Raw genomic sequence first — 22,389 nt, forward strand, 5'->3', positions numbered from 1 at the left:
AAACTTGAACCCTCCCAAATAATCAAAAATGCATAGCCATTTTTCAAAGTCCAAATCACCACCGGATTCTCCCTAAACTTGTAATTTACCGGAAGCTCCTAAGTGCGACATTAATTCAGCTCCCAAAGGGGCCAGCCCCTCAAAAAAGAAAAAGGGAAAGAAAAAGCAATCAGCGTGTGGGTGTTGCTGCACAGCGGAGCAGATGAGGATTCAGGATTAGGGGGTTGGGCCGTCTGCTGGTTGGAAGAAGCGCGCTTCCAGCCATCCAGTTGATGCGTGGCGGTGCAGCAGCGTCGCATCTCTCCCGCAACAGCAGCAGCAGCAGCAGCAGCAGCAGCACCTGCTCCTCATCCTCATCGCTGCCGCACACATCCACCTGCACGCCGCAGCACGCTGTGAGTACCTCCGTCTATCTGCGTCGATGTTTTGACGTCTTGTCGGCAGGTTTGCCTCTCATTTCTCACTTTATATAAAAAATATAATAAATGCCGCATATGCAATAAAATATGTTTATCAAGCTCGTGTCGTATATTTACTGTATATTATTCAAATATTATATATTATATTTTAACTTTCTTAGTTAAATCATATATTAAAAATATAATAAGCGCATATATAATGAATAAATGTTTCATCAAGTTCAATTAATTTTAAATATTTATGTATCGTGGATTTATTGTGTATTTTTATATTTTATTCTATATGTTTAACTTTCTAAATTGTTTTATATTTCAAATATTAAAAAAATAGAGCATAAGTAATGAATAAACGTTTAATCAATTTTAAATAATTTAAATTATTTGTATTAATCAACTCCGCGGGAAATTTATGATAAAGTCTGATTTGTTTAAATAGGTTCTAAACAATTAAATATTAAAAATATGGTATATGTATATTTATATCTTTTCAGTGCCTTTTTTGTTAGATGTTTTTATGCGCGCCTGTTATATCATAAATTTCTGCAATAAAAATCAATATATTTTTTGCGTATGTATTTCTCAATATATTTTGTGAATGCACTTTTTTAGCTATCATAGCCTAAAAAAATGATTGAATCTTGTCTGTCTGTTCTATTATATTTCAGAAGTCATTGTATCAACTTTCATTAAGTCTTACTGTACTTGTAATCAATTACAATTGCCTCACTGATTATATTTTTAATTCAGTATTTATTTGTGATTAATATGATGACTGCTACAGACAAACTAAAAAAAAAAACAACACAATACTGACAACAAAATGAGATTTAAATATCTATAAAAAAGCGACCATATGCTTTCTATCTGATTAAGGGGAATTAGAGGGTCTGCAAGATGGTGAAACTGGGGAGTCATCTACAGGACAAAGGGGCCAAAGCGGCGAGCGTGGAGGACGGCTTCCAAAACGTGCCCCTCATCACTCCTCTGGATGTGGGCAGCCTGCAGAGCCAAGCCCCTGACAAGGTGAGAGCCCGCCCCCGGACCCCCACCGCGGCTTTCGCTTTACGCTGGCAGAATGTCCATCTAGCTGTTGTTTTCCCATCTGTCTTTAGCAGGCAGATTAGGTCATTTGTCATCGCCGCATCCCAAAGTAGTCCACACCCTGCTGCTCATTAATCCCGTTACCATGGTTATGATTGCCCGCTCACATCATTGTGGAACGGCCAGCGGTAGTCACCTGAAATGCTCATTGTTGTAAAAACCGCCATCTCGGATTGGCTGGAATATGATAATGATTCTCCACATTTGACAAACTGTTTACTGGTTACTGCTGTTTATAGTGTGAATATGAGATGAAACTTCAGTAAACTGATACATGTTCTTTTTTTTTTGATGATGAGAAAATGAAGGGATTAATTTGGGGAAGGTGACGTTTGTTTCAAGAGTGTGGCAGTTAAATGTAATTGCAGTCAGAAGTTTAGTCGTATGAAACCTTAATGGTGTTACGTAAATGTTTCTGATGTGGTGATAACAACATCTCTTTGAGAGATACTTTCATTTATTGTTGACTTGGTGCAATTAATCCACTACTGCCTGATTAAAAATAATGGTGATGATAGTTTAATAGAATACTGCAGTGATGCTCCGCCTCCTTAGTAGTTTGAAACATGCACTGTGTATTTATCCCTGATGTGAAAATGAATGCACTTTTTAAGCGAGGCCTTTATTTTTCATCAGAGTCTGGCGACTAATTGACATGTTTTTTTTTTTTTTTTAACGTAATGACAGAGGTGGTCTATTATTTTACTGCAGAGACATTTCTTCTGAAGAACCAAAGCTTTGAATCCTGCTCTTTGTTCATCTTTTATTAATTGCATGATGGAGGTATTTATTTGAGGAAGGTGTTAATTTCTAGATTATTTGGTGTACTCATTGACATGGTTGTTTTTCTTCTTCTGAAGAACTAGTGTTTTCGATCCCCCACTTTGTACTATACATGTGAGATAAGAAAGGGGGGGCATTTATTTGGTTTATTTGTGCGTGTGTGGGGGGGTTGGAAGGGGTGCCCAGTGAATAATGGACCGTTTATCAAAAGAATGACCACTGCAGGGATGTTTTCTCTACCTTAAAGACTTTACATTGAAGACCTAAAAAAATGTACTCAAATGCACTCAAAATGTTTTATATATATATATATATATATATATATATATATATATATATATATATATATATATATATATATATATATATATATATATGTATATATTTTTTTTCTTTCTTTCCGCTGAACATTTTGAGTGTTTTGAAGAAAAAATCATTCTTAAAAATGTTAGTAATCCCAACCATAAAAGCAGGTCCCACATTGGAACAATAAACACCAGGGTAGTACTTTCTCGGTGCATGTGCAAGGGTTAAATTGCCGTATTCGTCAACCCCCTCCCCCATTTTTCCTTGAATTTGGGCGAATTTGATAAAAACAGCATCATAAGTCTACCCCTGACTGGTGGAAGCATTTTAGCGAGATGCTGTTCCTTCGCAAGGACAGCATTAAACCTTCACTGTGTAGGTGTGTGTGTTTCTGATGGGATAATGAAGACATTCCATGGAGGGGTTTATTCAACTCAGGTGGATGGTGACTAAAATACTGGTAGTAGTAGAATATTAGACCACTGCAGAGATGTTTTCTGCTCCTTCAGGACAGTGGTTTGAAATCTCACTCTGTGTCTGTGTTTGCCTGTGTGTGTGTGTAACAAGCAATATCTTTCAGCAGCCACCAGTTTGTACTATGTGACATGACATTTAAAGAACTGTCCTTCACTATACACCGACGAGCTTGCTCTGCGTTTGCTGCATTGCACACACAGACGTGCACATACACACACACACACACACACACACAGTATCTATTTTGTGTATATCATTGCTAGGCCAAGTAAGACTGAACCCCAGGGATGTACCATTGAATTATTGTTTGTCCTGTTTGAAGAAGGAGCTAAGAGATTAAAAAAAAAAAAAAAGTGTTTTTCTTTGGCGTCTCCGCTGGCTGTCAGCCACTGCAGATTTTGTCGTCTGCTCCCCCGGACTGAAAACATGTTTTTTGTCGGGCCTGCGTAAGCTGCTTAAAACGGCCTGAACAAAACAGCGTCGCTAATCACACGCAGCACAGCGTACTTTACATCTTTGTCCTTATTGATAACGTGCTGGTGGAAAGGCACGAGTATTTCAAAAGACGCAAATTCCCGTCCATGGCACTGAAAGAGTTAAAGCTCTATTTTGAGGACATATCTTCTTATATTTTGTCAAGCACCACCATTGACTCAGTCGGGCCGATTGGAGATACATTGTGTTTCCAGAGGGTAGTTATTTGAGGTGAGGCATTTAACGTGGACCATTATTAGCTCAAAGGCCTCATTTTAAAACCATCGGATTATTTCTAGCCACTTTGAGTCAACGAGCATGACAATGTGTTTCCATTTTAGGGAAGACTTGAGGTGTTTAATTGGTGTGAGGTCATTTTTTTCTGCATCTATTTGGTTGGTGACCACTATATTGAACATACTGTATATGCAGTTATTTGTTTTGTCAAGTGTCAGTTTGACTCATTGAAGCCAAGAAGGACATTCATTGCATTTCTAGATGGGGTGGGAGGAGCTTTTTCAATGAAATGGAGCATATTTCCTTGAGCGGACACTTCAGTTGAAGCCCTACAGATCATTTCTTGCTGTTTTGACCAATCGAGACAAAATTGTGTTTTCATAGGGAGGGTGTTTAATTGAGGCGCGGCAATTATTTTCACTATCTATTAGAGCAAGGCCACTATTTGAAGCCTTACAGTTGATTTAGTAGCACTTTGACTCATTGAGGCCAATCAGAATGACGTTGTGTTTCCAGAAGGCAACTCAACTATTAGTTTAATTAAAGTGAGGGGTTTAATTCAGACAGCTCTTCGGGCATGGGACACTATTTAAAGACAGTTTATTTCTTGCCATGTACCGCTTTGACTCAGAGAAATGTTGTTTTTGCTTAGGTGAATAAAAGAGCTGTTTAACTCAAGTGTGGCCTACTAAATAATTGAGGCATCCACTATTTGGACTCACACTGTTCTGTATTTATTTGCGCCACTCAAACATTGTTGTAATGTAGTGAGTGGCCCAGAGGTGTCTCTTGTACATATATATATTTTTTTTTTACTGCAATACTTTGATCTGGGACCAGTTTGTGTGTGCCTTTAAAGCTAATGGCAGTATTTAGTGGGTCATGTGAGACGACCAATACCCTACATCTGCGGTAGGCTCTTTCCATCCCGCTTGGTGACTGCGGTGTTAGTGAACAAGCACGCACACATGTACACACACACACACACACACACACACACACACACACACACACGCAAACTCACGTTCGTGTAATATGGCTTTGGCCTACATGAGCTGGGGCAGACGAGTATTAGATTGGATTCAATCCGAGCAGCGATGCAGGAATCGGGATTGAATCGACAGTTGAGTTTATAAAAACAAGCGGGAGGAGGAGAGGGCAGATGGAGAGAGCAGGCAGACATGAGTTATTTTGTTGACCACACAAAGCTGCTTCAGAAAGACCTTGAACACCCGATTCCACAGAGGGTTCGCACATATTCAAATTCAATCAAAGAAATTCAAATCCATTTTTTTATGTGCTCTTTTCTCGGTGAATTGTGCAAGTCAGTCACATTGCGGGGTGTAAATATAGGCAGGGGCAGGTCAGACTGAGTATGGATATTTTCACAGACCCCTCAAGTAAGTCATAAGAAAGTATACGACTTTTAAACTTTGGCTATGTTAACACTGCAGGGTGAAGTGACCCGATTCCGATTTTTTTGCTGTATCCGATCTTTTAATGGCAGTGTCAACGACACAGAGACGATTTTTTTAAAATGCAATTGAGGCCACTTTGGTATGTACTCCTAAATCCGATGGATATCCGATATTTGTCCCGCGACTTCAGTCTGAAAGGCCAGGTCGCATTCATCCGCACGTAAGAAACAAACGGCAAACGTCACAATTCTGCGTTCACACACAGGTCACATATGGGTTGCATTATTTTCGAAATCTGATAACTGGAATTAAACATTAAGCCCCGCAGTTTGAATGGAGCTTTTATCGAAATAGCTCAAATAATATTTCATTAACATTAACATTATATATAATTTATTGCAATACAGATCATTTATTGCTTGTGTTGTGTTTATAAAAATGGATTTACACCTTCAACATTTATCAATGACCCGGCCGCATTCGTCACCTAAAGCAATGGGATTGGATTCTAAAGTTGCTATGCTCTGCAGAGCTACTCAATTTTTTTGCCATCTTTCAGCTTATTGTTTGATTTCAGCCCTGGTGACAATTCTTTTTATTTCCCCAGCAGACACAAGCGCTGTTTGCGGCTAAATATTTCCCGCGGCAACAAAATAAATTGCTGGTGCGCTGAAAATGTCATAACATTAAAAACGCTGAGGTTCAGTTCAGGTGCATTTGTTTCCCTATTTCAGAGTATACGTTCAGTGTTGTGTTCAGGTAAACATTGACACGCCTTTGATTATGACGGTTTCATCCGATGTTGTAGCAAAACAACTGACGACACATGAATCTTTTTGTTTGGTAAGGGAAACGCTTGAACGCCGCCTTTCGTACTTTAAGGCTTTCCCATCATCACTAGTCACTTTGAGGAGGAGACATGAAACCACATCTCGAGAGGTGACAAAAAAATAACTTCTGACATCATTTTCACAGGGAACCTTCCATCTAGAATCCAGATACTTCAGATGGAGATAAAAAAGGAAGGTTTACAAGAATCCTTTGTGAAGAGCATGCCGTTTTTAAAAAAAATCAGCTCTCATAAATCAAACGATGGTGTCGAAAAGCAACTGGTGTCACTACAACAATGTGAAATGTCAACACGTTGCCGTCAAATAGAAAGCACTAATTGGCTTTCTGGCGCCATAGATTCATGCAGCACACACTGCAGAGCTTCTGTACGAAATCCCTTCCCCGCTGATGTGGAAGCACTTAATGACTCATGGAAAGGTCATGGTCCACCTTTGTACCGTTAGCTGCTACGTGATAACAGCTACGCTATAGGTCAAGACTAATTCTAGCATCGAGATGGAAGTTGTAATTCTAAGCGTTCATCCAACTGTTTATTTTTAAAACCAAATCTTCCATTTTTCTAAAACCTCCAGTTAAAAATTACGTCTACATCCTAAGCTAAACAATGAGTGAAAACCATAGAATTTCATAAAACCTTTTAGTAACCTAATAGCTACTATATGTGCTAAAAGCTAGGCTATGTTCTTTTGTTTTTTGACAGATTGACTTCAAAGGAACAATACATGTGTTAATGACTGTATTTTCTGCACAATAAGGCGATTTTAAAAACGTCTTCATATATAGGGCGCACCGCATTATAAGGCGCATAGATTAGAAGCTATAGTGACTGGGGTTGCATTATGCATCCACTAGATGGCGCGGCCCTAAAAGTAATGTCAACAAAACACTCAGATAAGCCAATCAAACGTTTCAATCAAAAATTAAGAATAAAAATGTATAGTGGAAAGTACTATCTAAAGAATAGGAAAAATACCTCTTGATTACATTAAAAGACTGTTTAGCTTTGTTCTTTTATGAATCGCTTAAAAATTAGAGCATTTATATAACGACATATTTTTGCTTTGGTGCTCTCAATTCCCACTCATTAATCAATGTTTTTTGTGATAGAAGTACCTCATTTTTCAATGCGGGTTTGAGGTGACTGTCAAAAAAATTAAAAATCTCCTCAAGCGTTAAATTATCATATAACAACCCTTTAGCTAACATGTGCGTATAGAGTTAAAGTGACAAAAATTAAAAAATAAAAATGCCAGCAGCACAAAGGTTGACTCGGACTCATTCACATAAAAACTATGAAAAAAACACATTTGGGCTATCATCGGCCACATTCAATGGAATAACAAGACAATTCATCATTATAACAATAAGTCCAATAGTTTTCAGTGTTATATTGACAAAAGGCTGTGTGAGTGTTTTAGCTGTTACTGCTGTGCTCTCGAGAGCCAATCGATGTCAGAGAAGAGAAGCAATAAAAGAACCCTAATACCTTTCAATACAGCAAAAAAGAGCAGATATCCACTTTCCCGCATCACAGCTCCATTATTGTCCACATCACTAAATTACGCTTTTCACCTTTCTTCTTTTCACACTTTGGTTGGCGCTTCCTCTTTTTTTTCCGACACTCCTTCATTTGAGCCTCCCTCTCGGGTCAGCGGTCTTGAATTCGGGCCGCGTGACCTTATTAGGCTGCGGTGCGGCTAGGATGAGCCCTACTTGCGGAAATACTGAGAGACAAGCATAGAACGAGTGCGAAGACGCTCTGGAAATGATCGTTTTCCATTTCAATATTTGATTTCATTCGATATTAAAACGAGAAAACCACAGGCGGGCCGGATTTGGCCCCCGGGCCTTGAGTTCGACACAGATATTTTTGATCGTATCGCATAAACTGCGGTGGACATGTCTCGAAATGAATAGGTCGGCGGACGTTTCGGTATTAAAGTTCTAGTTTCGTTGTCGTATCATATGCAGGCAAAATCTCAGCATTGAAATGACATTCTCTGTAAGTAGAAAATTGAATCCTGAGCTTGATGTTTGACGGCGGTATTCAAATTCAGTATGCAACAACGACCTCCAGTTCACCCTTCCCCTTCTATTCTCTATACATACATCTTTCATCTCCTCATTTTCCATTTTCAAAATGACTTTTGTGTTTGTGTGTGAGCGCCATGTCTGCCAATATGTCCTTGAGCTCCTGATGAGAGTCATTTCATGTTCCTGTGCGTTGAGGAGGCTTAGCTTCACCTGTTTGGCCCGTGCATCAAAATTCAATGCCAGGTCTCACTCCAACATGGCCCCCCCAAAAAAACAAAAGCAAAAAAACTACAAGTAAGTGAACATAAATCTAATTTGTAATTTAAATTAAAGTAAGAACACATGAGTCCAAGTCTGTTCTTATGACAATCATGACAAAATGATCTTGGTCTTAAGCTGAAGAGATGGATTTAATATCTTTAAATAAGCATTCACATCTGAAGAATCGTTTGCTGCACAATTATTTTATTATTTATGAAATTATTATAAGCCTTTTTTACTTTGCTAAAACTCTTTGCAGCGTGATGTCACTCACATTTGCTACAAGCTAGTTTGAATACAAACAAACTGTAATTGGAAGAGTGGTTAGCATGTCCGCTTCACAGTTAACAAATCCGAGTTCAAATTCATATTCAAGCTCCGGCCTTCCTGTGTGGGGTTTGCATGTTATCCCCATGCCCCCGTGGGTTCTCTCATATTCTGGCTTCCTCCTACACTCCAATGGCAGGTATATTGGACACTCGAAATTGTTTTTAGGTGTGACTGGGTGCGTGAATGGTTGTTCGTCCCGCTGAGCCATAAGATTGGCTGGCAACCAGTTCAGGGTGTCCCCCGCCTAAGGCCCAGGATAGGCTCCAGCAAGCCTGTGACCCTAGTGAGGACAAGTGGCTCTAGAAAATGGATTGATAGGGTTTGGCACTTATTTTGTCAACCCCCCATGTACATCAGTGACAAATTAACCATCCGGCAGAAGTTCATTTTATGCCGGAGTAAAATTTATGAAAATAAAATCTCATCTGAAGCGAAATTGTTATTTTTGCACATTTGTGTTTCCTGGCTTCTCATTTTTTTTCTCACCTAGATTCTAGACCTCCAGTTATAAATAAAATGTGATTCTCGCCGCAGGTCGTGGTGAAAACTCGCACAGAATTCCAGACTGAGAAGAAGCGGCTGAAGATTCCCAAAGTGGAGGAGTTCACCATCAGCTTCACCGACGGCGTGTCTGAGAGACTCAAGGTAAGAGGAGCGCGGGATTATTGATTCATCATAGTAATGATGATGATGACATTTCCTTAATTACAAGGATTGATTGTCTCATTAAATGCAAACTCGTGTCTTGAATGTTTCGTAGACAAAGATGTTTACCACCAACTGACGCATTTGTGAGAACACAAACGCATCATCACACATGCTCGCTCGCACCTTTGCGGCCGAGGCGAGAAAAACCGACTGCCTCGAAGTGCGCCGATCGCACAATAAAGCTCTTCAAATTGACGGCGCGGTCCGCCTGCCAGTCTGTTCTATTCTCTTGCATCGTTGTTAGGGGAGATCAAAGCGAAGTTGTCATGGCAGCAAAGAAAAGCTGTCTCCATGGCAACCCGGCATGAAAGCCGATGGGACGAGGCAATCCGAGGTGCGTGCATAGCAACCAAGGGAATGGACAGAAAAGTCCAATAAAAGTCACTTCGATTCCATTACTTTCATTTATTGCATTCGTTTCAAAATCGAATGCGTTTATAAATTGTATCCATGTGTGCAGATTACTACATACATGTTTTGCTAATTGAAGTTCACCGGAAAAAGTTAAAGTCTCCAATCAGGTCCAACACGATCCAATTCATAGTGGAGGTAGCGTGGAAATGAGCTATAAAATTCTTTCTCTAATATCAAGGTTATTGTTTAGCCCACATATGACCTCTTTGGAGATTGCCACATAGTATGTGTTAATAGGGACCATGTTGGAAAATTGCCATCCGTGTTTAAACGTAGCCCGTGGTGGTTATCAGACTTCTCCAGAAACATTGCAGTCAGCTTAGGAGGGTGCGCGCTGCCTTCAGCTTTTGTTAGGCACAAACGCAAGTCAGTGGCTCTGATTCTGTGTGTTGTCGCTTGCTTTTTGGGGGCTCGAGCCAGACGCCGGCTTGGCTTTCACTGACGGGCTGATTGTGCGCACACACGCATGGGATGCTTACGCATCTCTTCTCTCCTCCAAGCTTTGCAGTTTGTGTTGATGGACGGAGAAGCTCAGAGCTCTCTAATCCGCCCTCGTTCACCCGTCTCTCGCTTTTTCCCACCTTCCGTCCTCTTTTCACGCCTCCGTTTGTCTCTTTCCTCACTCTTGATCCTCATAGTATTCAACAAGCCTCCGTGCACTGCAGCAATATCGCAAAATACGCAACCATGACAACATCCCAAATAAAACCAATAGGAGGAATTTTCAATAGGCTAATTCCACGATGCGCCATAAGAATAGAAACATGTGCAAGAACATTACTTTAGTAATGTGGCTTCACGCCAAGCCAGCCAGTAGGGTTGGAGTGTCATTACCTCTCAAGTCCAGCCTCTGCTGCCTGCTTTTAACTCCACCCCGTCCCTCCCGTGTCTTTTCGATTAGCCCCACTAGACAAGATGAGCAACATCGTGTTCCGAGCACGACTTTGTCTTCTTTGTTTGTTGGAAAAATCCACTAAATCCAGAGGCGTCTCGTGCAGATGGACATGGTAGAATACTAGACCATTTCTATGATGTCTACCATGATCACAAACACTTTTATAAAGTGATTCTGATTCTTATGAAAAAACAACATATTTGCTGTCTTTTTGGGAGGCTGGGACAGATTAATGGCCTTTCCATTCATTTCAATAGTGAAATATGATTTGAGATACTTTTTATTATCTATCCGCACTTCTTTTCATAAAGTGCTTTTTAGTACTATTTTTCTCAGTATAAAACAGCATATTTTTTGTCTTTTCGGGAGGCTGGGACAGATTTATTGGCATTTCCTTTCATTTCTATAGGGAAACGTGACTTGAGATTCTTTTCAAACTGGGCAGATGCACAACAAAATGTAACACACAAGTATAAATTTGATATGGAACAGGTTCCATTTTATGTGTTTCATATGACAAAAGCATAATTGTAATGAATGTCTTTCGAATGCGCCCATCTTAGTCACCTTAGTCGGACCGTAGTTCACAAGTAGAAAGGTGTTAAAAGCGAGTGTTGAGTCCCTGCAAAGACGTGACACGTCTTACCAGGCTCCTTTAAGATTCACGCAAAAGGGGGCTAACACGAGGTGAAAAACAGAGTTGACACCTTCGGGGCTACATGTTCATATTTTAAAGTTCAGTGGAAGTCATCTTAACAAGACCTGACTTGAATTCGTCCATTAGCGGTTTCAAGAATCTACCCGGAGATGTATCATCAGCGCACACTCTCCCCCTTCACCATTTTTACTCTCATCCCCCTTTTCTGTTCGTCCTTTCTCGTCCTCTCTGTCGTGTTATGCCGAGCCAGCATTCAGTGGCCAGCTCCTACTGGCACGTAATCACACACGCACATCATATTGTTGAGAGAACTGGCTGCTGATGAAGTGAAGCGGCCAGATGGGATGGCAAGATACCGCAGGCTTGGCACAACACTAACAACATCACTGCACAACTTCCAGTCTACAGCATTTGATACATCAATCTTATTTAGTTTTCATAATGATGAGGCATTATTGACAATAATGCAGGGCACTTAGCATTTTCATAGATTCTAAAAGAAAGTAATGTAATTTTTGATGGAGGATAGACATGTTTGCACCTGTCCAAAGTGTGGAACAAACACGAAGGAAGACAAAGGGCTTGAACTCTTTTTACTCACGAGGAGAGCGGTCAGACATATGCACAGGCATTGTGACAGCAAGGTAACAATCAGTTTCTGATGGTGGGGGACGTAGATGGAAGTCCATACACTATCTGTCCATGCAAAAACAAAAACATAGCATTGTTTTGTTGTGATGGTTATGGTTAGGGGCTAGGAAAGGCATTCAAATGAAAAAATTTTCAAATTCCTTTCACATGGACACTTGTGTGTAGTTGCAGCACTTCTGATGCCTTAGTGCATTCTACCCCTCGACCCCGCACTGTTCAATCCTGTGATTAGGTCACCTGTGATTAGGTCGTGGTGCATGCCTGATTCTTCAAACTGCAGGAGACATCTTGTCTCCTCACACTTTATTCACCAAAAAATCCAACAGAACATATTCACGGTTGCTAATATACCGTTGCAGAAACAAATATGGGATACCCTATATAAATTATTCTAACAATAAGATGTTTGTGGATGAGAATCCTTTGGTATCAGTTTTCCATCCCGATCAAGTGACTCTAAAACGCATCTTTGCGAGAATGGTGGAGTTCTTCTGTACATGAAGATTTTAGTGTCCTGTTTTGTCAGTTCAATACGGCGTGGGGTCATGCCACCTCCTCAAAGGCCTTTGTAACCGACCAAAGCCAGTAAAGACATCCAGAGTGTCAGGTGCCAGACGGACGAGATGAACGGATCATTTCTCGGGCTCCGACAGATAGATTAATAACAGGCCTTTGGGCTGAGCGAAATGCGAGATGATTAATAAGAGCAGATGGCTTCTCTTGTGCGCTGAGTCATCCGTATCAAGCAACAACTTCAAAAGAGGAGCTTCAGTATCGACACGCATATCGCTCAAAAGTCCGTTCCCAAAACTTAAGCTGAAAAGTAAATGGAGCTATGAGAAGTTCTCCATTCAACACTACCTTCATTTCCACAACATAAAAAGCTTGGCTCACTAGCCCAAAAAAGTTTTATTTAGAACCCTGAAACATAATTATCTCCATGTAGGCTTTATTACAAGTAACTAACATCGAAAGTACTAAAAGTATTATCCATCCATCCATTTTCTAGAGCCACTTAGTGACAAGAGTCACAGGCTTGCTGGTGCCTATCCCAGCTGACTTCTGGCAGTAGGCGGGGGACACCCTGGACTGGTTGCCCCACCCAATCACACCTAAGGACAATTTAGAGTGTCCAATACACCTGCCATGCATGTTTTTGGAGTGTGGGAGGAAACCGGAGTGCCCGGAGAGAACCCACTCAGGCTCGGGGAGAACATGCAAACTCCACACAGGGAGTCCGGAGTCAGGTGGATTTCAACTCGCGTCCCTGAACTGTGGGGCAGACGTGCTAACCACTGCTCCACCAAGCCGCCTCTCAAAGTATTAGTAAAAGTCAAATTCAACTTTTCTCTTCAAATTTGCAAATTTAAAATGACTATTTTCATGATGTCATTTTTGTTCCTCTGGCAAAAATTTACATAGCGTAAATCTACACGCAAGTTTAGATTTAAAAAAGGGTAGTTTGCGCTGTTGTAGGCGTGAACGCAACAGAGCTCATTCGACCCCGAGCCGAAAAAATCGTTGCCTGACAATGTAAACAGGTGCCCTCACATAACATCACACCACATGTAATATTTATTCTTTGTGCTTATTTACAGATTTACCTTTCATACTCACGACTTAGCAAATTCCATTCGCCATGTCACTGATTCCCTCCTTCCGTGTGATTTGTGTGGAGGCTCGGTCTGCATGGAGCCCGTGCAGTAGAGTGTAATCTTTGTAATTGGGGTACATTAGCACGGTTAGCATCTGTCTGGTGTTAAAGTCAGCGCAGGCTAACCCTGGTCGCTGCCAAACTGCTGGATTATGAATCCACTCAAGGGGCCACTTTTCAGCCTTTAATGTCACAACGCATCTTTAATGACTCCAAACAGGCGGGACAGCCTCACAACGCACCGCACACACGCACACACACACACAGAAAGGATGCACTTAGAATACCAATGCGATATGAGGACTGGATATGAGGAAGTCAACCACAAAAACATTCTCCGACGATAATATTTTATTTGCAGCCCCACTGGTCTAAATGCATGGATTCTGATTGTGCAATATGTTGTGTGTATATGGGATATGAATAAAACAGCAAAACCCTTTTTTTCACAATTTTGGGGTGACTTACTGTAGACTGAAAATGACATCACAGTTAACATTTTGCACCACGTAATATTATGCACTATCCTCCTCATATGTACTCCATAATATGTTCCCAATTTGAGTCTATTCTTATATTAGTGCTTCATTATCACTGCCCTTATTGCCCTATAACCGTTTTTATTGCCTACTATCGTCTACTTTATTACTTGCTCTATTGTGCGGAATGTAAGTCTGCTTGGTATTCACGGGTATTCATATGTCACTAACGCAATATAAATCAGAATCCCGTATCTAGAATAGTGAGTGAATATTGCAAAAAATCCAAATAAGGTCAAGTATAGTTTTTACCGATATTGATTTGCGAATACTTTTACCACTTCAGCTCCGAAGAGCAGCCTGTTGTATCACGCTATCAAAAATACTTGAAGACGTCGATGCGCTTTGAGCAGCCTTTACGTGTAATGACGGCGTCTGCGATTAAATCACCTCGTCCACACAGAGCGTGAGCAGAAAGGTCATCCAACACTTTCCACTAAACCCCAGAGCAGCTTGATTGAAATACGTACACTTCAGATGACTTGAGATGAAACGACAAGCCACCTTTGGGCACACGGCGCCGCCATATCAGCTGGCGTTGTTGGGTTGCTGCACCACTGTTGTCATGTCAACCGCGTATCCTGACCTCGGGAGACCGAATAAATGCGCTGGACTCATTGCCCATGTCCAAGAGCAGAGCTACGGTAAATTGCTTGAAGAATAAAACAACAATGCTTGTGATATATACTGTGTATACATGCCTTGCCTTGTACTGCGGGTAGTGACAAAAAGGGATACCTGACCTGATATACCGTATTTTCCCAAATAGTAGATGGATAAAAGGAAAGCCAAAAATATGGATGCACTCTATAAACGGTAACGTAAAAAAATGTTGTTTTTCTTCTTTCAATTCGACACCGAGTATTGATGCACCGATGTGCATTTTTATATCGGGCGTGTTCTTATAATAATTACGGTAACGAAACAAGCAAGAGGGCGGATGCTCCTTCATCAGTAGGTAAATGAGTAGTTAGTGTAAAGCGCTTTGGTACCCAAGGTAGAAAAACGCTATATAAGCAAAAGTCTGTTTACCATCAATATGATGACCCCATTACCCTCAGAGATGATCTGCTCAGTAATTGCCACATAAAACAGGAGCCCAGTAAGGAGAAGGAGCCAGATGGACTGTAATGGAAAGGCAAGCCCCTGAATGACATGTACCATCTTCAAACTGAAAGAGGAGTGGCTGACATAAAAAAAAAAAAAAAAAAAACGTACCAGTGCACGCGAAAGGCTAGAATGAAAGACAGCACGGTGGCGCTATTCATGACCGTGCATGAGCTGGATTGATGGATTAGAAGTCCCAGAATCAAGACACCCGCAAAGGTGGGAGGGAACCATCAGGGTAAGATCCTGTGAGATCCGATTGTATGTTTGCCAAAGCGTCATTCTTGAAATATATTTTGATTCATATTTGTCTTCTTCGTATTCTTTTATCCATCACATGAGTAATAAAAGCTCCCTTCACAATGTTCCCTACATCCTTTTTGAAATGAGTGCCACCCACCCGGCAGGCACATCAAGTGTCACTCACCCGGCGTTCCTTATTGCTGCTGTCGACTCTCGTTAAGGTTCCCGCTCTCAAACCTCTTCTTGCTCGTCTGTTATGAGGACGAACGGGAAGATGGCCGCCTCGGGAGAGATCTTGCTGCACGCTGGCACATTCGGAGGCGCTAATGACACAAAGGGAAAGAAACAGATGAAGATGATGGCAGCAGAAGATGCCGTGAAAAAGAATAATGACTCATGACAATAATTATAAAACCTTTTTTCCCCATAAGAAATCATATAATCATACATCGGTTTGGGCTAGGCACAAAATGTCGCCATCCTTTATCATCATCATCCGTATCAGCTGCACATTTCCATATTAGCGCCATAGTACGATTTTCACTCCCCCCCCAAAAAGAACAAATCAACAATGTAGTTCACGTCAATTGACAACATTGGCGTTCTTCCGTATTGTTTTCACAGACGTCATTTTACGTCATTGGCGCTCGAAGTGTTAACATGCCCAACGAGTGTCAAAATAAAATAACCACTGAATGATAAAAGTGATTTTTTTTCATTTATATCTTTGCCATTTTGTGCTTGCTTCATTGTTTAATCAATACTCAAAATTAGCAATTTCCTTTTAATTTTCTTTAACTCATTCAATGCCAGGGACGTATTTTCATGTTTTTTTTTTTCCAGATGTTCAATCCCAGATACTTAGGTATCTATTTAATACTTAATTATATGGAAATTAACATCCATAATATACTTAAGTATCTAATGTACGCATTCTTAAAAAGGTGAAAATACGTCTCTGGCATTGAATGAGTTAATTCCCTTTCAGCTACATGTCGTTCGCATCTTTTTTGGTCAAATGATGAATAATGTTAAAAAGCGAATCGTAAGAAGAGATGTGGAAGCAGTGGTGTTGTCTACGGCACAGGAAGCACTGAAGTATCCCCGAATTTGAGACGCATTGGAGGTTCCTAGAGTCAATTCTGAAGTTAAACTGTGGCTCAGTTGGCGTGCGTGCGTCAGCTAGCATAACGCTGATGGACTGCGAGCTTCACTCGCGTGCCTAATTGTTATGACATGTTTGTGAGAGCCAATGGAGCGGAGCAGCCAATCGGAATGTCCCCAAAACAAAATGGGAGCGTGGGAGGCAGGAAATTACAATTCAATGGAAGGTCAACTTTTTGCTTATTTATTTCCAAGACAGATGTGTGCATATGAGTGTAACGACACACACACACACACACACACACACACACACACACACACACACACACACACACGCACACAGCTGTCAGAAGTTGGCCGACACTGGTTTTTAAACACAGATATCCTTCCGCGCCTCATTTGCATAATTCAAATTAAATGCTATTGCACAGGCGTCAAATCAAAGTGTCAAGTTGAAAGGAAATTCTTTTTTATGTTAATCTTCTCTACAACAGCCTGTCCAGCCAGCCAGACAAATGAATAATGCAAGCAAAGAAAAAGAAAAAAAAAACACAAACAGGCATTTATTTGCATTGAAACGCCCACTCACAATATTGTTTATATTGTATTATTACACTTAAGGAAATTCACCACCGCATTCAAAACATATTATCATGTATTTTGATGGGCGGATGGATAGATGGGCACACACAGACGGACAGACAGACAGACAGAGACAGATATAAAGTCTTATTGGATAATAATACAAAAAATGAGCAGACGTTGTATGAAATATATTAACAATTCAATCAATTGTGTATTAATCAATTGTGCGACTCACTCTCAGCTCAGTTCAATTTAGCACTTTAAAACCCTTCTTCCTGCGTACAAAGATCAATATTTCATGTAATATTTCCAATTGTATGCCATAAACAGAATCAAATAATGCTTCGTTGCTCTCAGTGTTATAAAAGACTTGATCCTTTTTCATGATACATTTATAGCGTACTACCATATCCAAAATTCATTTACACTTCATGTCATCTGTATTGGCTAAAAAAAATCATGTTGGTCAAAGGAGACGCCAAATGGATTACGAGGCGGATTTCAAGTCAGTCAGTCGACTTCGGTCCAGCTTTAGTTTCTGCACGATTTCCTATTTGCATGTTAATGAGAATGCCAGCCATTACACGCGTGTTCATTGCAGCATTTCTCTTTAAGAGCCCGAATGACACGTTGATATTCCCTCGTGAGTCCATGCACGAGCACCATGTGCTAATCCACGGAAACAAAGCACACAACTGTCATTTATCGCATATAACAAATATAGATATAATGATAATAAGCCATTCATCCATTATGGTAAAGCCTTGTCGCGGGGGTGCTCGTCAAACGCAGCTGTCTTTGAGCAGTGGGCGGGTGCACACGATTGCAGGGCGCGCAAAGAACACCCACTCATTCCCACAAACACACCTAAGAGTGACAAATCGAACATGTGTGTTTTTGGAATGTGGCAGGAATTTGTAGTACCCAGAGAAAATCCACACAGGCACAGGGAGAACATGCAAACCCGACACAGTAAGGCTGGAACGGGAAGCGAACCCACGATCTCTGCATTGTGATACGGACATGCTAACCCGTTCTGGGGTGCTGCCTACAGTTATAATAAAAAAAAAAATGAATTATGAAAATGAAAACAACAACATAAAACACACTGTGTGCTGTTGGCGCCCCCCACAGGTCACCATCCTGATCGTCCTGGCCCTGGCCTTCCTCGCCTGCATCGTATTCCTGGTTGTTTACAAAGCTTTCACCTACGACCACGCCTGCCCAGATGGATTCCTCTATAAGGTAAAACACATAAACAGAACAATACTGATAATAGTACTGATGCACTAGTTCATTTTTTTCTGTTTTAGACAATGCTGTAACCCATATAAATGCCATATAGATTAATCCGTTCCGCGGTTGGGCTCGTAAGGCAAATTCACCGTATGGCGGGCATCCCAACCCTATGTTAAATAGCTAATGTGTTTAGCACCCCAAGTAAAAAAATCAAAATTGTACATTGTACATATTAAAAATTGGTCCCAAAATAGTTTAGTAAGTGCTATGTATATATAATATACATGTATACAATCAGAAAACATCATAAATAAAAAATGTAGAAAGGATTTATTTACCTTTGCGTGGCGCTTGTTATTCCCATATTCCCTAATAAGGGTAGCCATTTTAAAACGAGTGAGGCCGACCAATAGCAGACCAGCATTGTAGTGACGCATTGCATGGAGGCATTGGCGGCAATAGAAAATAAGTGCAATTACCTAAAAACGCCAGCAGATGGAGGCAAAGCAATACAAATACAACCAACCCCCTAGGGTCATGACAGTTTTTTTGTCGCAAAGTGGGGAAAATACCGTAAAGAGGACCCGAAAAACTCAGTATTCCACATCGCAACATGAAAAAAACATAAGCCAGGGACGCTGTAACCCGAGGATCCACTGTAATAACTTTTGCATCGAAAATAGGCTCGTACGGCAGCATGACTTGGACAGACTTTTTTGTCGCGGTCATTTCTGTTTTCTACCACGGCCTCGGCTATTTGCAAGCTTTCCATTTTGTTGCACCAAAACATGATTCATCACAGCGCTCACGGTTCCAAGCTTTCCTTAAATAACTCCGAGATAGAAGCTATAGATTAGGCTGCTGACGAAAATTGCTGAGCATTAGCATTCTCCTCCGCTCCGAACTTGTTGTTGCCCAAGTTGTGTTGTGCGCAGTCTTTGTGTCACCTTGACCGTCAAAGACTCAGTAAGGTGGAATCTAAAATCTATTTTGGAGCCTCTGCGGGGACTCTGAGTGCATGTTTCTCAGCTATCATTATCCGCGCTGGATATCCAACAAAAGAAGTGTGCACTCACTCCGGAAAAACACTATGCTTGAGTGTGTAGCTCTGCATAATCAGTACATTATCTTGCAAGATGGAGATGACATGACATGCAGCTTCACGTGAACTACTTTGTCAAGAATGCAGGTTTAATTATGTCGCAGGAGTCAAGTTTTACTGTCACATGGCAAGTAACACTACACAGTTTGATTGGTTTGTCCATCTTTTTGAGCTCTGTTGCAAGGACCAGGGTTTAAGTTGGTCAGTTTTAAGGATTGTCTTCTTTTTTTTACATTTCTGGCTCTTTGTTGCACTTTATTTATGTATTTTTTTCGAATTCAGACTAACCTTTGATCCGTAGAAACCTTGTAAAAAAGAAACATTTGTTAGAAGTTGATTTTTATCATTTTTATTATTATTTTTATTTTTAAATGATCCAATTTTAATTCATTCAAATGTTATAGATAACTATTTCAGTGCCATGGACGAGAATTCTCGTCTTTTAAAACACGCTGTGTGCCAATGATGAAAATTTTCGGCAGATACTTTTATTTTTAATGAAAGTGTTGCTGACATCCTTGACTCTCATTTTAATTTTAAGCCAATTGAGACCTGTAGTGATGAACTGTGACCATTGGATGGCAGTGTTGCACACCTTGGGGATGAGATCCATACGTTCTACACATACATTACATACTTTTAATTCTAAGTAAGAAATTGAAATCAATCTTTCATATGATACCACCCATATTTACATGGACATAGCTTATTTTGTTGGCCTTGAAAGATGGGTATGAATGCTAAAATTCGGCTGGGGTTGCTTTTTCTGATAACGCTTGGCACTGAAAGAATTATTCACCTTATTAATAGTCATCTTGGCGAGTACAAGGGTGGGAAAATGTTTTCTCTTCCCTGGGGCGGGGCTTTGCGAAATACAATCATGAAGCGTTGCCGTAAATGCTCGCAGTTAACCAAGTGTGACATGTTTGGAAACTAAGCGGCCATTTTGTTTGGGTTTCAGCACAAGCGCTGCATCCCGGCCTCGCTCGAGGCCTACTACGCCGCGCAGGACGCCAACTCCAGGGGGCGCTTTTACACGGTGATCAGCCACTACAGCATGGCCAAGCAGACCACCTCGCACTCCGTCTCCCCCTGGCTGGCGGGCGGGGCCGCGGGCCAGCCGCACGACGCCAAGCCCCCGCAGGGCGGCGACGCCCACTGAGCCGGCTCAACACACGCCATGTCTACATTCGAGTGTATTACGCGCCACTAGGGCCTTTAGAGTGCATGCATACATCACGGTTATAAGACATTTGGATTTGTCTGTTTTCCTGTACTGGGGAGAATTTCTCTTATTGTGTTATTACATACACACACAAACACACACACCATGTTGCTAACTTATAATTTCGCTGTCATTCTATTTTTTTTTTTATAATAACATGGATATTTATTTTGTTTTATTATTTTTTATTTATTTATCTAAAAAAAAATGTCAATGGCTACACAATACTGCTTTTACCTCCACTTTTTTGTTCTTAACTGAGATTATTTGCTAGTACCTGGTCTACTTTGGTCCCAGCGTGCATACATTGACGAGCCAGGTTCTCAACTGCCGCTGCGTAACCTCGGGCATGACTCCCCCCCTCCCCAAAATATGGACAAAGTGTGCTCTGTGGTGTTGTTGTTTGACTTACTATCACATCTAAAATATCACTGAGGAATTTTGAACCTTCTCAACATGATTAATTTGAGCATCTAAATGTCCCCTATTCTTAAACGGTCATAAAGGTGTACAAAGAAATGTGCTTGTTTTTGTATTACGATCATCGCCAATGTTTGTAGTAACGATGTGGTATTATTAATTTACATATGTAGCTCCCAGTCAAAAACCATTTACGTGTTGGAAAATAGATTTGTGTATTTGAGAGAGGCGTTTCGATTATGATTTGGGACAAGGCATTTTTAAGGAATTTATGTGCTGCTGTTTTGGTTAGCAACGGTGACAAATCAATGTGCTGTTTTTACTGGACAGGGAAAGAAAGTCTTGTCTCAATTACATAAAATATATGGAAACTAATCAGGGATGGATGATATTTAAAGAAAAAAAAACACTATGTGTAAAATTACAGTATAATATACAATGAGCAGTTTATGAAAACAAATATTGCCAAAATGTGTTTGTTTGGGGCTTTTCATTTTGCAGCATCTGCTCCGTAGTCGAGTGCTTTCTATGAACTATTGTGATATTGTTGCTCTGTAGCGTAGCATACCTGTATTGAAATCGTGCGCACCCCTGCATTCCTCCTTCGGTTCAAAACGATCCCAATAAAACGATGCAGTGACCTGTGACCTACATGTCTCTGTGATTTATCCTACGATCTAGTGTCCCGGTACTTTTGCCGTTTTTGGATTCACTTCGTTTTAACTGTGTATTTGTTAATTGCGAGATTAAAAACAGAAGGTTTTTAATCTATTTAACCTGCTTTCCCCCAAACAAGTAATACCGAATTAACGCATTTGATGCCAAGGATGTATTTCACTTTTTTTTTAAATCCATACATTAAATCCCAGATACTTAAATATTGATTTAATACTTAAGTAAGATACTTAAGTATTGATTTAATACTTAAGTATCTGGGATTTAACGTCCGAACTCTTAAAAAACATGAAAATACATCCCTGACATTGAATTTGTAAAATAACATAAATGCCGTGAGCTCATGTTGAAATGAATAAAAATAAACGATGTTTTTACCCCCAAAATGGTATTATTTTGGTTTTGTTGTTTCATGACCATGTTCTCAATTTTATTTTGAGTTATTCTCTTACTTTTCCTCCATTCTAATGATGAACTT

General features: G+C 40.5%; 1 protein-coding gene across 1 annotated transcript; it reads left to right on the forward strand.

The window, feature by feature from the left end:
- Positions 1 to 53: 53 nt before the first annotated feature.
- nsg2 (neuronal vesicle trafficking associated 2) lies at positions 54 to 21,883 on the forward strand. The gene is made up of 5 exons (XM_088441027.1): positions 54 to 395; positions 1,293 to 1,442; positions 9,227 to 9,337; positions 18,385 to 18,495; positions 20,553 to 21,883. The coding sequence occupies exons 2-5, from the start codon at positions 1,314 to 1,316 to the stop codon at positions 20,751 to 20,753; spliced, it is 552 nt and encodes a 183-aa protein (XP_088297153.1). The 5' UTR covers positions 54 to 395; positions 1,293 to 1,313; the 3' UTR covers positions 20,754 to 21,883.
- Positions 21,884 to 22,389: the final 506 nt, after the last annotated feature.

The sequence above is a fragment of the Hippichthys cyanospilos genome, chromosome 18, assembly GCF_059441005.1.
Source record: "Hippichthys cyanospilos isolate Australia breed blue-spotted pipefish chromosome 18, RoL_Hcya_1.0, whole genome shotgun sequence".
Taxonomy (NCBI): domain Eukaryota; kingdom Metazoa; phylum Chordata; class Actinopteri; order Syngnathiformes; family Syngnathidae; genus Hippichthys; species Hippichthys cyanospilos.

What these genes read in the sequence shown, in the direction of transcription:
- nsg2 (XM_088441027.1), top strand. Translation starts at nt 1,314, where the DNA reads ATGGTGAAACTGGGGAGTCATCTACAGGACAAAGGGGCCAAAGCGGCG. An exon ending in GCGTGTCTGAGAGACTCAAG is followed by an intron (nt 9,338 to 18,384) that starts GTAAGAGGAGCG and finishes CGCCCCCCACAG; the next exon opens with GTCACCATCCTGATCGTCCT. An exon ending in CAGATGGATTCCTCTATAAG is followed by an intron (nt 18,496 to 20,552) that starts GTAAAACACATA and finishes TTTGGGTTTCAG; the next exon opens with CACAAGCGCTGCATCCCGGC.